Here is a 17,244-nt window from a genome sequence, read left to right as displayed (position 1 = left end):
TCTCTCACCACTCCTCTCTGCACCCTACTCACCTTCTCCTCAACCTTGAAGAATAAGAGAAACCATGGTGAACTCATACCTCCCACACACAATTCCATTCCAAAATTGACCACCTAGTCTCATTTTTCCTCCTCCAAATGACCCATATCTATCAAAAAAACCACAAAATTCAGCCTCTTCTCTTAAAAGACAGCATCATGGTGGTTGATTACTCAGCTTCAATTACCTTGTCTCTCAAGGAAGGTCAAGAGTGGAGAAAAAATGTACCGTCAAAGCTAGTGGACCGTCAACAAGCGTCAAAATTGGCCCTACTCAAGACACTTGGAGCATCAACCTTGTAAGAAATCCACCTTTTCTTACCTCTTAAGAGTTTTTCTTCCTTATTTGTATCCTACATGGATACTCCCATTGTAAATATCCAATTCCATTTGTAAATTAATACTAACTCTACTAACACTAACCCACTATGAAAAGTCCTATCACCTCCATTTCTCTCCTCTCTCGTTCCCCACCAACTTCTTGATAATTCCAAGCAAAAGAAATTAGATAAATTGCTGAAAATCTAACCCAACCATGGTTAGAGGAGTAACCCTAGCCTTCAAAATTGCTATAAAAGGAGGGTGTAGCTAGCACAAAAAGGGGGGAGAAGAAAGAGCACTATGCTATAGCTTGAGAAGCCAAGCTCAACCTCTTGAGAAGGAGCTCTTGAGTGGAATCTCATTGGCATTAGGCATATGTATGTGTTGTATTAGGGGTGATTAGCAAGGGAACTCTATGCCATTGTAAGAGAGAGTGATCATTAAATTGAGAGTAGGAAATCTATCATTTCTCCTACTAGTGTAAGCCCAATATTTGTCGAATCAAGGAGGGTGAATTTGGACTAAGCATGGATACCTTGTCTCCCTTCCAACGTGAAGTCATGGACAATAATGATGTGTAAGTGTCTTGGTGTTTTATTTAAGTTCTTGATAGCTTGTCCGGGTATTGTTATCAATTTAGCCATAAATCCCACATGCTGTAAGAGGGCGACAGGGTGGAGAGGACTCCCCTGGCCTTAAGATAGTGATTGGGGTGGCTTTTTTCTTGTGATGTGTTGTGGTGTAATTTACTCAGGCTATGTTGAACAAATACTAATCTCACTTTGATTGGTCATGACAGATTTGTAAGAAGGCATTAGTGCAACAAGCACCCCCTTCCCCCTTCTCTCTCTTTCTTACATATATATATTTATGTTTGCTTGATCATTAACGATACACTTCAAAGCAGCCCGAGCACTATCTCTCTCTCTCTATCTCTCTCTATCTCTCTCTCTCTCTCGTGTTTTAGTGTGTGAGAGTATTCCATTGGTGTTAGGGTTAGTGTAAATTCCTTGCTTGTTTGTGGGTTGCTCTAACGATTCTCCTCTTTTGCGTCCTAGTTCGCCCTTAAACTAGGTGGTGCCCCTTGTGTAGTTGGGATTTGGCTGGGGGTTTGTTGTTTTTGGTTTGTGTTGTGTCCCAGCCCCATTGAGCAGCACGGGAGCCTTGAAGGGTGTCTAGAGGTTGCTCTTCTTGTTGCCCGCCCCGGACCGCTTCAAATTGGTGCCCCCACTGAGGAAAGGCTTGTGTATGTTTTGTGAAGGCTCAACCTTTAGCATAATCAAGTGGCTTGCATGAGTCACGAGAATTTGTATGATCCCTTCATTCCCATTGCAAGGCAAAAGGTACACATAATTGTTAGTACTAAGTTGGAATTTCAGCGAGTAATTCGTAGAATTTTAGGTTCTCTTAGGTTGGTAGAGATAAACGCATCAGTAAATCCTTTTATTTTGCCTCTCATTAGGTACGACCTTAGTTTCGACGTCTATATTTTTGTTTTGTTTTAAGAATTATGTCATGCATAGACCATGGATAATGGACTAGGAATACAGGTTTTTCCCTTTCATTTCACTCCACACATTAGAGTAAACATTGCAATTAGTAGAAAAATCCATTTTCAACAACGTATGGTATTCATGTTTGGTGCCCAAAGAGTAGGAGAAATTCTCGCATCACCAAACCCTGTCATTCTACCTCTTATTGATTATCATAGGTCATTTGATGTGAATATTTTTATTTTGTTGTAGAATAGATTGCAATTTAGAAAATATTATTGTGTAAATCTTTTAAAGAAAGAAAAAACAAAAACGCATCACTTTGAAATCAATTCAATGGAGAGCCAACGCCAAATGTCTGGATATCCTCTTTTATTTGGAGAGCCTAGAGAGGATGCAGAATTATTTCTAGCAAATTTCAAGATGTCTTGCCGTATCAAGAGGATAGTAACCGATCAAGAACGTGTAGAAATGTTTGAGGTGGTCCTTAGGAAAGATGCTAGTACTTGGTTTGACTCTTTGCCTGAGGAAGTTAAGAGGAATTACACAGAAGTTTTGAATCGTTTTAAGAGATACTTCTTTGATCCCCAAAACACTCAAAAAGTATGGCAAGACATTGTTTCTCATAAGCAAAAAGACTTAGATGACTACTAATTGTACAAGCAAGAGTTTCTACGTCTTTGGGCTCTATGGATACGAAATGTTGCTAACCCTGGTGATGGTGCATAATTTTTAAAGAAGGAGAGGTTCATAGCCGGACTCTTTCCTGACCTTAAGGTAAAAGTTGAGACGGGTGCACCTACTACTTTTGATGCAGCTGAAACTAGGGCTGCTGAGAAGTATAGGAAACTCAAGTGCTTAAGGGGAGAGGTTCCAATAGAAGGTCTTAGACCCAAAGGTAAGTCACAAGCATCAACATCTAGGGATCTTCCTGAGGTAACGGCTGAAGTGATTGAGAAGTTAATTGAATCTTTAAGCAGCCTGTCAATTCACCTTGCACGAGCTGTAGGTCCAAAGGGACAAGCAAAGAAGTCAGAAGAGAGAGAGCCAGGAACTAGGAGATTCTTGCAATGTTGGAATTGCGGAGAGTCTGGACATGGGATGTATAATTATCCTTGGCCCCGTGGAGAGCCAGGGAGACCTAACTTGAATTACCTAGTGATGAATGCAGGAGAAGGAGCTGGTCAACAACCAAGGCTTCTACAAAGGCCAAATGGACCAAGACCACCTCCACAAGGGGTAGAAGGAGTTCCACCTTTGCCAGATCCAAATGTGCATGTGGTAGAGGTGACAAATTCAAATGAGGTTGACATGGAAGCCAATGGCATTAAGCGTGGCCGAGGAAAAGGTAAAGAGAAAGAAGGAGTCACATCACAGAGTGACCATGGACAAGGCAAGAAGGCAAAGGAAACCAAGTAAACCAAGAGGACTCGACGTCGTATCAACCTCCAAGACTTCCCTCTTGGACATGGTATGGCTCCGTACAACTTGTTGGAAGACATGAGAGGTAAGGGTCCTGATATTTCATGGCCTCAATTTCTTGCATTATGTCCACAAGTTAGGAGGGATTTAACAAGGGCAGCTAGCACTAGGAGAAAGGTAAAAGAGAGTGTGCCTGTTGTAAAAATTGCACAAGCTGAAATGAATGAGGACATTACACCGGTGCTAGACTGTTACATCAAAGGAAGATTGGTTAGGAAAGGTCTAGTGGATGGGGGTGCACAAATTTGCATCATGACAGAGGGACTCATGCAAAGACTAGGCATGCACATCCAGGAGACACCTGAAATCAAATTCAAGATGGCAAACAATAGCAAGGCTAGGTGTGTAGGCATTTGTAAAAATGTCTTTGTAGAGGCCTTTGGCATTAAGAAAGCGGTGGATTTTTATGTTATGTCGACCAAGGGAAGTGGTTATCCATTTATCCTAGGAAGACCATGGCTAATGAAAATGCGAGCTTTGCAGGATTGGGAGAGTGGAAAATTAAATTGCAGGAATGAAAATCATAAGAAGGTTGTCTTTGACATGAAGGAGCAACGCCAAGAGGAGCTCCATGAAGAATCATCTCAAAGTGAGACGGAAGAAGGTTGGACCGATAGCACTTCAGAGGAAGAAAGTAGCGGCAGCATTACTGAAGAGGAGTCTTCCATCGAAGTCATGGGGGTAAGGTTTAAGCCAAGCAACCAAGAGACCTCTTGTCAAGGCTTGGAGGAGGTAGGTCCTCAAGAGAACGAAGGTGTTCAAGGTGAAGGGATGCTGGAAGGTATGCTATCAACAACACTTACAAAGGATGAAAGAGAGGAGTTCAAATGTGTGCTAAGGAAGTTTCCTAGGCTTTTTGCTAAAGACTACACCGACGTGCGTGGGGTAGATGTTGTTCAACACAAGATTGAGTTAAAGCCTGAGGCCACACCTAAAGCTAAGAAGCTACGAAGGCTAGGAGTTATAAAGGAGCAGGCTCTACTCAAGGAGGTAAGAAAGCTTCTAGCAGCAGGTTTCATTTATCCAGTGGAGAATTCAGAGTGGGTCTCTCCTGTTGTTGTCACTCCTAAGAAAAATGGCAAGTGGAGGGTGTGTGTGGATTACCGTCCCCTCAATGAGGCAACAAAAAGAGATCACTTTCCCCTCCCATTCCAGGATGAGATACTAAATGAGGTAGCTGGTCATGAGAAGTACATTGTGTGCGATGGTTACTCAGGTTACTTTCAAATAGGGATTGCATTGGAGGATCAATTGAAAACAACCTTTATCACTCCTTGGGGTTGTTATGCTTTTAGAGTCATGCCATTTGGTCTGACAAATGCTCCTGCAACATTCCAACGTTTCATGAATATGGTGTTTCAAGCATTCTTTGGAAAGTCAATTAGGGTGTTCATTGATGATTTCTGTATTTATAGCTCAAAATCATTGCATCTACAAAGGGTAGAAGAAGGTTTAAAGAAGCTCTACGACATGGGAGGTCAACTCAACCCCGAAAAGTGCCATATAGGTGAGGATGAAGTAATCTTGCTTGGTCATAAAGTTTCTTACAAAGGCATTGAAGTGGATCCTTCAAAGGCAAAGGCTCTTATTGAGCTACCATCACCCAAGAGTCTTAAGGAGGTCATCTCATTCATTCAAAAGGTGAAGTATATGTCACGCTTCATTCACTTAGCCTCAGAGTTACTTCACCCTTTGCAAAAGTTGACACAACAAGTAGAATTTGCATGGTTTGATGAGCTTGAAGAGTACTTTTGTAACATTAAATCCATTTTGTCAGAGCTACCAACACTCATGCCTCCTTGTTGGGAGTACACATTCTTTGTTAGCTCTAGTACTGGGAAAGAAACAATTGGTGCAGTTTTGCTACAACAAGATCCCTATAGTACCAGGATGCGGCCCATCTACTTTGCTAGTAGGGTCATGAATGCTTTAGAGAGAGGCTACACGGAGGCAGAACTCATGATTCTTTCTCTCATGTTTGCGATAAGGAAGTTTAGATCCTACTGGCTCCCAAAACCTTTTGTAATCCTCACCGCAGAGAATTTGTTCCCTTGGGTGTCATCTCAAATGAATCTTAGTACTAGGATCTCAAAGTGGATTATGGAGTTGCAAGAGTTTCAATACTCTTTCAAGGTAGAAGATAGTGTGCGTGCACAATTGGCAGGGATTCTCACTTATAGGGTGCATGAAAAGGAGATTAAGGTGCCTGAAGTAAAGACCCTACCATTGCCACCACAAAAAAGTATTCCTAATGCTTTTACCTTGTTCTTTGATGGAGCTTTTCGTCGATCCATAGGCAAAGCAGGGGGAGGGCTAGTGTTGCTCAACCCAAGTGGAGAGGTGGTCATGAAAGAGACGTTCAATCTACCAAGTTCAGCTAGCAACAATGAAGCAGAATATGACACACTACTTCATGGTTTAAAAATATGCATTGGCCATGGTATACAACGTCTCATGGTAAAAGGGGATGCACTTCTCATTGTGAAGCAGATTTTAGGCATTTGGGCATGCAAAAATGAAAGACTAAGGGCCAAAGTTCATACCATCCGTAGGCTATTTAATAAATTTGAGGAGGTGCAATTATATCATATTCCTAGGAAACAAAATGAACATGCTGATTTACTTGCACAATAAGCCGTTGCATGTGTAAAGAAATAAGTGCAGGTCATCATGGTGGCGGCTGCCGTGAAGCAACCGAGGTACCAGGGATTGGAGCCATTGGCTCCCATCATTGGCTACATTTTGGAGGGTGAGTTTCCACCAGACTTCACAAAAGCTCAGAAGAGGAGACTCATGAAGAAGGCAAGCATGTATCTCTTCCTAGAAGGATCCCTCTATCAAAGAGGGAAGGATAAAGTGTGCAGAAGAGTACCAACTATCGAGGAAATTCCAGCCATTCTAAAAGGTTTGCATGAAGAGGCATGTGTTGGTCATTTTTCCCAAGAATTAACTGTGAAGAAGATTTTTCTTGCGGGGTATGTTTGGCCAAGTCTGCATGTGGATGTCCAACATTGGTGTAAAAGTTGTCACAATTGTCAGGTAAATGGGAATAGAAGATTGATTTATGGTCCAAGGAAAATTGTGCTTGCAAATGGACCCTTTGAAAAGTGGGGCATTGATGCTATGGGTTCTCTGCCTAGGACAAAAAATGGTAAACTCTACATTCTAGTGGCTATAGACTATATGACTAGGTGGGTGGAAGCACAAAGTGTGGCAAAGGTAAATGAGAGGACAGTGAGCAAATTTGTCTACACTCACATTTGTTGTAGATTTGGCACACCTTTGGAGATTGTTTCTGATAATGGTCCAGGGTTTAGAAAGGGATTGCTCATAGAAGCCTGTGAAGAACTTCGCATTCTACATTGTCACAGTACACCCTACTATCCCCAATCAAATGGTTTGGTAGAAAAAGCTAATGGTGTCATTGCAGGCATCATTAGAAAGATGGTGAAAAACAAGACAAAGTTGTGGGATGACTTCTTGGATGGTGCCTTGTGGGCGTATCGAACCACATATAGGGAAGCCACGGAGTTCACACCATTTCACTTGGTCTATGGTCAAGAGGCTTTACAGCCAATTGAACTAAGCATTCCAACAATGCGACTTCATGGCAAATCAGCACAAGATGATCAAGAAGCATGGATGGATCGACTTCTTACCTTAGCTGAGCTTGAGTGGAAAAGAGAAGCAGCATACGAGTGCTATAAGAGGAAAGCCACACAGACAAAGGAGAAGCTTGACAAGAAACTGAAGGACAAAGGCATCAATGAAGGAGATCTTGTGCTAAGGTATGACAATCGACTCGATAATCGTTTTGATACCAAATTTGAAACAAGATGGCAGGGGCCATACATAGTCAAGAAGGCTTTCAATTCAAGTTACTATCAACTTATGGACTTGAATGGGAAAGAGCACTCCAAGAAGGTAAATGGCTATCGCTTGAAGCCTTACTTGAGTCGCCTTCTACCAAAGGATCTACCGGAGCAAAAGGCAACTATCCCATGTAAGTATTGTTCCATGAAGCAAAATTCCAAGGGGCCAAACAATGAAGATCTTGTCAAGGACTCTGAAGCACTCTCTTTGGAAAAGATTCTTTATGATGGTACATGAAAATACCATCATCCTGGGGGAGGGCTAATGATAGCCGTTTCTCGGCTCTCTCTGATTGCCATAGTGAGTTATCCCCCCCTATCAAATCACTCAAACACTGTGGTTACCCTCACCCTTTCACTGTATATAGGTGCGTGTGAGTTAGGGGACTTTTCCCATATCTCCTTACTGAAATAAAAAACCCTCAATTAGCTAGGCATTGGGCTAGTTGAGCCAAAAAAATATAAAATATAAAAAATATAAGTATATTATAGCCCATGCCTATGTAAATATTTTTTTGTATATAGGGCCTAAATAAAATATTTTTTCATAATTATTTTGGTATTTATTTAAATATTTCTACCTAGGTGTGTGTTATTTATGCTCTGTACATTGCCTCACCATTACCACAATTTTTCTTACCATTTTTCATACTCTTCATTCCATATAGAAATATTTTCATGTAAGCTTCTCTTATATTTGGTGTAACTCCACCCCAACAAAAATCCAAAAAAACTAGTTTTATTTATGTGTATATTTTTTCACTATTGTGATGTTTCCCTTCCTACATCTATTTTGTTTTTTTTCTAAAAAATTAGAAGACCAAAAATATTTATCTTTTTATGGTAGCCTCATAATGAGAGAGATTTCTTTTGACCCCTTTATATTTTTTTCACTTATATTATTTATATTTGACATGTACATATTTTTTAGACCCCACAATATTTGATTTTCTTCGTTGTACTATTCACTTATATCATAATCTCAACAATATCTTCAATTATAGACCTACCAAATAAGGTCAAGGGTAGGTGGCATGCATACATGCACTATGGAGGGCTCACTCTTGGGGGTATTCAAAAGAATCATCCAAAGAAGGATCCCACAAGGACTTTGTGCAGTGGAAAAAAACAGTCGGTTTTGCTGAATTTTTAAAGTTCACTTGCTCTCCGAATTTGAAAAGGTGATACAAAGAAAAGTTGTAGCTCGTGGGCTGAACTTTTGCCTCAAATTTTTCATATGTTTTTGAGCTACGAGCTGTGAGCTATGATTTTATTAGTGGACCCCAGTTTTCCCATGCTATGCAGCCACACTCTCTCTTCCACTTTATCATTTTCCTCTTTCACACACACTTCTCTACTCATCATCCCCACCTCTCTCACAACTCCTCTCTGCACCCTACTCACCTTCTCCTCAACCTTGAAGAATAAGAGAAACCATGGTGAACTCATACCTCCCACACACAATTCCATTCCAAAATTGACCACCTAGTCTCATTTTTCCTCCTCCAAATTACCCATATCTATCAAAAAAACCACAAAATTCAGCCTCTTCTCTTAAAAGACAGCATCATGGTGGTTGATTACTCGGCTTCAATTACCTTGTCTCTCAAGGAAGGTCAAGAGTGGAGAAAAAATGTACCGTCAAAGCTAGTGGACCGTCAACAAGCGTCAAAATTGGCCCTACTCAAGACACTTGGAGCATCAACCTTGTAAGAAATCCACCTTTTCTTACCTCTTAAGAGTTTTTCTTCCTTATTTGTATCCTACATGGATACTCCCATTGTAAATATCCAATTCCATTTGTAAATTAATACTAACTCTACTAACACTAACCCACTATGAAAAGTCCTATCACCTCCATTTCTCTCCTCTCTCGTTCCCCACCAACTTCTTGATAATTCCAAGCAAAAGAAATTAGATAAATTGCTGAAAATCTATCCCAACCATGGTTAGAGGAGTAACCCTAGCCTTCAAAATTGCTATAAAAGGAGGGTGTAGCTAGCACAAAAAGGGAGGAGAAGAAAGAGCACTATACTATAGCTTGAGAAGCCAAGCTCAACCTCTTGAGAAGGAGCTCTTGAGTGGAATCTCATTGGCATTAGGCATATGTATGTGTTGTATTAGGGGTGATTAGCAAGGGAACTCTATGCCATTGTAAGAGAGAGTGATCATTAAATTGAGAGTAGGAAATCTATCATTTCTCCTACTAGTGTAAGCCCAACATTTGTTGAATCAAGGAGGGTGAATTTGGACTAAGCATGGATACCTTGTCTCCCTTCCAACGTGAAGTCATGGACAATAATGATGTGTAAGTGTCTTGGTGTTTTATTTAAGTTCTTGATAGATTGTCTCCGGGTATTGTTATCAATTTAGCCATAAATCCCACATGCTGTAAGAGGGCGACAGGGTGGAGAGGACTCCCCTGGCCTTAAGACAGTGATTGGGGTGGCTTTTTTCTTGTGATGTGTTGTGGTGTAATTTACTCAGGCTATGTTGAACAAATACTAATCTCACTTTGATTGGTCATGACAGATTTGTAAGAAGGCATTAGTGCAACAAGCACCCCCTTCCCCCTTCTCTCTCTTTCTTACATATATATATTTATGTTTGCTTGATCATCAATGATACACTTCAAAGCAGCCCGAGCACCATCTCTCTCTCTCTCTCTCTCTCTCTCTCTCTCTCTCTCTCTCTCTCTCTCTCTCTCTCTCTCTCTCTCTCTCTCTCTCTCTCTCTCTCGTGTTTTAGTGTGTGAGAGTATTCCATTGGTGTTAGGGTTAGTGTAAATTCCTTGCTTGTTTGTGGGTCGCTCTAACGATTCTCTTCTTTTGCGTCCTAGTTTGCTCTTAAACTAGGTGGTGCCCCTTGTGTAGTTGGGATTTGGCTGGGGGTTTGTTGTTTTTGGTTTGTGTTGTGTTGTGCCCCAGCCCCATTGAGCAGCACGGGAGCCTTGAAGGGTGTTTAGAGGTTTCTCTTCTTGTTGCCCGCCCCGGACTGCTTCAGTGGTTATCAAGAGCTAAGATATAGGGGCCTTGGTTTTGCCAAAAAAATTAGCCACAAGGTCAAATCATGGAGATCCTAGCACCTCATAAGTTAATTCAATGAGGTATTAATTGTGCCTATAGATTTTGCCACAAGGTCAAATCTTGTTATCTTGTTGATTTTAAAGAGGTAATTTATCTAGGCCTTGTGTGTGCTTAGTGATTTATCCACAAGGTCAAATCATAGAGTTTCTCTCACCTATCTCACCTTGGTGGCTACCATAACATAAATGGCTAAGGTATTATGTGTGCTTGGAGTTTTAGCCACAAGGTCTAATCTTGAGACCTCAAGGAGCTCAAGATATATCCTCCACATCCCTTGTTTGTGCCTAAATATTTGGTCACATGGTATCAAATTTTATGACATTGTGGGAGTTAAGAGATAGCCCAACTAGGTTGATGATTTTCCTATAGATTTGGCCATCAAGAGTTAAGTCATAGGGGCCTTGGGTTTGCCTAAAAATTTAGCCACAAGGTCAAATAATGGAGCTCATCTCAACTTGGTGTCTATCATAAGTTAACTCACTGAGGTATTAAAGCCTAGAGTGTTAACCACAAGGTCTAATATTTAGATCTTGTGGTGTTATAGATGTAAATATAGAGGCCTTTTGTGTGCCAATAGTTTTGACCACAATATCACAAGATTGTTAATAGGTAGGTTATATATACTCTAGTTTGTTCCTACAGTTTTGACCACAATGTCAAATCATAGATGCTCTCTAATGTTGGTGTCTAACAAATGTAGCTCATAGAGGTTATGGGCTTGTCTATAGTTTTGGCCACAAGGTAAAATCTTATGACCTTCTTGTTATCAAGAGGTATAACATAGAGGTTTTGTGTGTATCTATAGTTTTTTTCATAGAGGATACTCATCAAGGTTTTGAGCATGTGACTCATAGAGGTCTTGTGAGATTGAAGTCTATAGATAATCAAGGTTTGGTCAAGCTATGTTTACTTTGAATGGCTATCTTCACAATGTGCACTTGGGAGTAAGAACTTAGGAATGTGTCATGAGTTTCTCAAATGACTATATCTTATGTCCAAACTTCATTAACAAAACATGTCTCATTTTTCTCAATAGTAGTAGCGGCATATGAGAAAAATTCTTTTAAGCATTTGTGTATATGCTAATTCAATGTTTTTGGTTTTTCTCTAATTCTTTGATAGATCTACAATGGCAAATAAACATACTACATCAAAGAGGGAGAATCAAATAATAGATGGGACTAGTGGTGGATTTGTGTATCCATGGTATGTGGATGTTTTTGATGGTCAAGGAAAAAGGTCCAAAAATCTTCTTCTTTTTACTATGAAGGGTGAAGATTCACCTTTTCAGCAAGATGGGACCATAGAGGATGTAACAGAGGGGTGTGTAGGGAAGGAGGGAATCCCTTGCAATGTAGTCACAATAAAGGGGAAGAATATGCCATTCAAGCTTGATCCCTCCTCTTTTGACTTCAAGCGTATCAAAGGGGATGGGGACAACTTTTTAAAATCAATGGGATGGAGTCTTCCTGAGGAGATAACAAGCACAGAAGATGTTATAAAGGCATTCCAATCTATCAAACACAACAAGATTCTTTCCTCCACAAATGAATTGGATTAGCCAAAAAAAAGGATAAAGGTGACAAACACAAAATCAGGTGCAATAACTCAAGGCTTGCCATCTACCTCAAATCCAACAACAATCCTTCTAGATTACTCCCCAACACAAGGGAAATTGAATATTTTGTCCACAAGCTTATATGGAGAGTGTGCTCCTTTACCTCTAGCTCAAGGTTCTCCATTAAGCTCAACACCACCCACAATCCTTCAAGATAGCTCCTCACCACAAGTTGAGTTACCTATTGAATCAACAAGCATGGATGGGAAGGTTGATCCTTTACCATTAGTCAGTGTGCTTGTATCATCAAATCCTATGGTTTCCCTTGAGGTCAAGGGAGTAGAGAGAACTTTTGAGTTTCTTGATGTCAATAAGAAGAAAGGAAAAAAGAATGACTTTGGTTTTCACACATTTGAGAAGTTATTCCCATTTGGTTCAACAACTCAATACCCCATTGACGTCCAAAGTTGCTTTGAGGCACCCCCTTTGTATGCATATCAAACATTACGTTGGGATTATGTAGAGAAATTAACCAAATCTTTTGTAAAGAATCGAATGAATCCAACCACATCATCATATCTTATGCCCTTTCTAGTGGAGAAAGAGGCAAAGAGACCCATGCATTGTGATTAAGTGAAGGAAGATAGGTTAAACACTTATTCTTATTGGATTATATCAGGGCTTCACTCAATTCATGCAGCCAAGCTATATATCCAAAGCCACACTTCACGTTGTCTATCCACTAGACATCTATACTTGAAAAGGAATGCTAGAATTTTGGTGGATTGTCCTTCTGAGATGTGCATTGAGCTATCACGAATGACAAATATGGAGTCACATAACATTATGAAGAATGCACCTTACCTAGAGCAACTTCAACAACTACGTGATCAATGGATAGCATTTGGGTCTCCACCAAAGCCACACCAAGGACTTTCCAAGAAAAGCCATCAACGGGTTCCATGGATGGTAATGTTGCTTAACTTTCACCAAATTCATGTTCGCATCATGTTCTCTCACCATGTTCTCATTCTTAATTCTCTTGTAATTCCAGAGATTTTTGGAGTACATTGGAGCAGGATGTGCATCTTGAGATTGTCACATGATAGTAAGCACTCAAGAAATATTTGATGGGTGGTTGGATATCATGAAGAGATATTCAAAGGGTGAGATTTTACCTCAAGAGGATAGTTTGCCAAAGAAGGGAAGGCAACCTTCACCTGCTACATTTCGTTGCCTTATGGGATTGAAAGATTCAGACATCCTTACACTACAAACAGAAATCAATGAAGGTCACATCATTTTTCTCAAAAACAAATGGGATAAAGAAGATGTGATTGACATGGAGACACGTGCCAAACAAATAAAGAAAGATAGGGTCTTAAGAGAGGAGTTGGTCACTCTCTTCAATGGCTTTGTCAAAGAAAGTGGAAGTGCACTGCAGACTTGGGAGGAGCTTGCAAATGACTGTGGTGTCAATGATGAAGTCTATGCAAAGATTTTGGGTGTTTGTAGTGATTGGGTGTCTAAGAAGCTAACACGTGGAGCAGATGCGGGGCCCTTGCCAAGTGCTGCAAAGGATATTGTAAGCTTTCTAATTGGAGAAAAGAAAAATCCACTTCAATCAACAACAAGCTTGTCTTGACATGTTTATGTTGTTGGATGTAGCCTTCAAACATTTGATCTTATGCACAATGCATATAGAGATCTAGTAACCATTGGAGTGGTTGTCCTAGATGCAGCACATGGATTTGAGGGCATGAAATGGGACTTCATCAATCTTGGAAAGGTAGTATCCACATTGTTTAAGATGACAAGTGATCCTAAACAATTTCTACTATTGTCATTTGTCAATCACAAACAGATGGCAACTTTGGAGGATGCTCTTGAGCAAATGCCTTGCAAATACATCATGCAAGTTGGAAGCATTGATTTTTTACCAAAAGTAGAAAGCCTTGGTTTTGGAGCTATAGAATCCTTTGTGGATTTGACATTGGTAACCATGGAGAAGAATTTTGTCAACTTAGATCGATATGTAAATTACATAAACAAGCCTTGGATCTTGGATAGTGATAGCTTGGAGAAAGAGGAGGGCCTTGAAGAAGATGGTGATGAGCACAAAAACTTTATTAAAAGTGTCTTGAGAAGTAAAAAAAGGGTCATCAAGTCTACAATCAAAGCTTTTAATGATGACCATGAGGTTGTATTTGATGTGTTTGCATGTGGCCTTGCATCCAAGGTGGCATTAGAGAATAATCTCAAGACAATTGCAGTGGTTTGCAACTCACAAGAGCAAAGCGAGGTTGAGGCAGCTTGTTGGAGGACCCATGAGAGAACCAATCCACATCAAAGTTTTCAAGGTGTTCCTCTTTCCATTAATGCAGTTACCATTCCAGCAACAAAGGAGGTCATGGAAGAATCAGGCCAAGACATGGCAAGCCTAATTATGAAAGAGAAATTAAAGACCTCTTCAGGTTTTTAAGAACTCTTCCTTCTAGTTTTTTTAATAAAGACATGGTGGTGTCTATTTTGACTTTGCTTAGAAGATTGGTATCTATGCAATGTATTTTGTGTTTATGTTTTGGGATACATTTGAGATAGAACTAATGCTTGGATGGCTTTTTTGGTGAAATATGATAGTTTATGATCCTTTATAAAAGCAATGTTCGTATGTTTGCTTCAAGTTGCATTTGAAAGAACTTTATTGCAATGTTTTTTTATTGCTATTATTAGACACAAAGATAATTGTTTGTATCTTAAGCACTACCTATATATATGGATATGAAAGGTGCAAAAGATAGCTCACAAACACATATATCCTTTTCATAACATCATGAATTTAACTACATTGATCACTTGGTTGATTTTGTCTTTCGTTATTGTTTGGTTTGCAAATGAAATGTTTTATTGAATGAATTGATTTTTTAGTGCAAAAATTAACTTATTGAGCCCAATCATTTTACATTGCTCATATTGAACCATATCAGGTAAGCAGAACTATCTTCACATCAAAAGTTATTTGACATTTGAAGATATGGTCTACATCCACTCACCTTCATAATCTAATTTGAAAATATAGTATGTGTGTTTAAAGGTTCTACATTTTCACTTGAATATTTGACCACAAGGTCAATTATTACTTTAGAGCCAAACAAAGTTTTTTTGTAAGGGGTATAGTATATGTTCAAAGTAGAAAATGATAACACAACCAAATGCTATTGTGCATAGTGTAAAATAACAATGGAGGTTGTATGGTACCTTTGAGGTTTAATCATAAATGCTCAATGAACTCACCTCAAACTTTTGGTGTAGAGCTTATACATTTAACTACATGGTAAAAGTTTAATCACTCTCGAAATATAACTCTACAATTGCAACAATTATAGAAAAAATGCATGGTACTAAAAAATGAGTCTATAGCTTAGGTTCATTTTTCTCTTATTTAGTCATCTTTTTGTTGTCACAATTATAAGTATGGTGTAAGCATTGAGAATTGTGTTCTACTTGAGTTCTTTGTTGGAAAAAAATTATTACTTAGCAACATGCAACTCAAATGAGTGTGCTTGAGGTTTGTTCACAAGGACAAATCTTGTGACCTTACTGGTTTTTAAAAGGTAACACATAGAGGCCTTGGGTGTGCCTAACGTTATGGCCACAAGGTCAAATGTTATTACCTTTGGTTATGAAGAGATAATTCATAGAGGTCTTATCACCTCAATGGTTATCAAAAGGTAACTCATAGATGCCTTGGATGTGTTTAGATTGTTGGTCGCTCAAGCTATAACTTCTAGAGGCCTTGATTGTGCCTAGACCTTTGGCCACATGATCAAATGTTATGACTTTGTGGTTATCAAGAGGCAAACCATATAGGTTTTATCTGTGGATAATTTTTTTCCATAGAGGTTTAAATCATTTAGCTCATAGAGGTCTTCAATGTTGCTAGAGTTTTGGACAAAAAGGCAAATGTTTGGATGTTGTGGGCATCAAGAGCTCACACATATAGGTATTGTGTCCCTACAATTATCAAGAGGTAACACATAGAGTTATTGTGATGATGTGTATTCATAGTTTGGTAAAAAAGTCTAATTTGGTCACCCTTGTGGATATCATGTGACAACTTGAAGAGCCCTTGGGTATGCCTAGATATTTGAACACATAGTCATATATTATGACATTGTGGTTGCCAAGAGGTATCTCATAGAGGTCAAGTAACCTTTGTGGATTTCAAAATGTAACTTGTAGAGACCTTCTGTGTGCCAAACGTTTTGGCCACAAGGTCAAATATTGTGACCTCTTCGTTACTAGCATGTAACTCCGAAAGGCCTTAGGTGTCCTTAGGGATTTTTCCACAAGGTCAATTCACCGTATTCCTCTCACCTCAATGGCTAACAAGAGGTAATAGTTAAAGGAATTTGGTGTGCATATAGTTTTGGCCATAAGGTCACATATTGTCACCTCTTGGTTACTAGTAGGTAGCTCATAAAGGCATTAGGTGTCCCTATATATTTTTCCACAAGGTCAATTCATGGTGGTCCTCTCACCTCAATGGCTAACAAGAGGTAATTGATAAAGTACATGGGTGTGCCTAGAGTTTTTGCCACAAGGTTAAATCCTATGACCTTGTAGCTATCAAGAGGAAACTCATAGAGTTCCTTTACATTTAGTGGTATGAAGTTGTCACTCATAGAGGTCCCAATTTTGAAAAATGTTTTGCCACAAGGTTATATCTTGCAATTTGTCAGTTATGAAGAGGTAACTTATAGATTCCTTGGGTGTACCTAGAGATTTGATCACAAAGTCAAGTTATAGAGGTTCTCTTACCTTGGTGGCTATCAGGATGTATCTCATTGACATTTTAAACGTGCCTAGAGTTTTGGTCACAAGGTCTAATGTTGTGCCCTTTTGACACTAAAGATGTAACTTTTAGATCCCTTGGTTGTGATAATGTGTAATGATTTATTGTTGTGAAACATTGTGTTTGACATAGATATGGGATAAACTAAGTTTAACATGTTTCACCATAATATATCATGAACTTCATTACATTTCACTATGCTAATGTGTAATTATTTATTGTTACGAAACATCGTGTTTGACATAGCTATGGGATGAACTAAGTTTAACATGTTTCACTATATTATATCATGAACTTCACTACAATTCATTGTGCTAATGTTAGTTATAGCTAGATTAAACCTTGAGATTGTGTTTTGGATCACTCAATATATTCTAAGCTTTTACATAGACATCAATAGATGGTTTTTTTTGGTGTTGTGCAAAAGCCAATCATTGTACTAAGAGAGATATACTTGACTTTTCAATAGGTTTGTCAATATCAAAGTGCATTGGAACACCTGAGGTGTCCTCAAGGAGACATGCTGGATAACTATGCAT

The 17,244-nt window shown here is 39.3% G+C and overlaps 1 protein-coding gene and 1 pseudogene across 1 annotated transcript; both read left to right on the top strand.

The window, feature by feature from the left end:
* Nucleotides 1-13,090: 13,090 nt before the first annotated feature.
* On the top strand, nt 13,091-13,639 carry LOC147437119 (uncharacterized; annotated as a pseudogene).
* Nucleotides 13,640-13,714: 75 nt separating this feature from the next.
* On the top strand, nt 13,715-14,332 carry LOC147437118 (uncharacterized). The gene has a single exon (XM_086485849.1). It carries the CDS (start codon nt 13,715-13,717, stop codon nt 14,330-14,332), a length of 618 nt encoding a protein of 205 aa, XP_086341975.1.
* Nucleotides 14,333-17,244: the final 2,912 nt, after the last annotated feature.

The sequence above is a fragment of the Adiantum capillus-veneris genome, chromosome 17 (assembly GCF_014529385.1).
Source record: "Adiantum capillus-veneris isolate H3 chromosome 17, ASM1452938v2, whole genome shotgun sequence".
In the NCBI taxonomy this organism is placed as follows: Eukaryota; Viridiplantae; Streptophyta; class Polypodiopsida; order Polypodiales; family Pteridaceae; genus Adiantum; species Adiantum capillus-veneris.
Note: the sequence above shows the minus strand (reverse complement) of the source record. Positions and strands in the feature narration are given on the sequence as shown.

Excerpts from the sequence above, each read along its gene's own strand:
- LOC147437118 (XM_086485849.1), top strand. The coding sequence starts at position 13,715 with ATGGCAACTTTGGAGGATGCTCTTGAGCAAATGCCTTGCAAATACATC.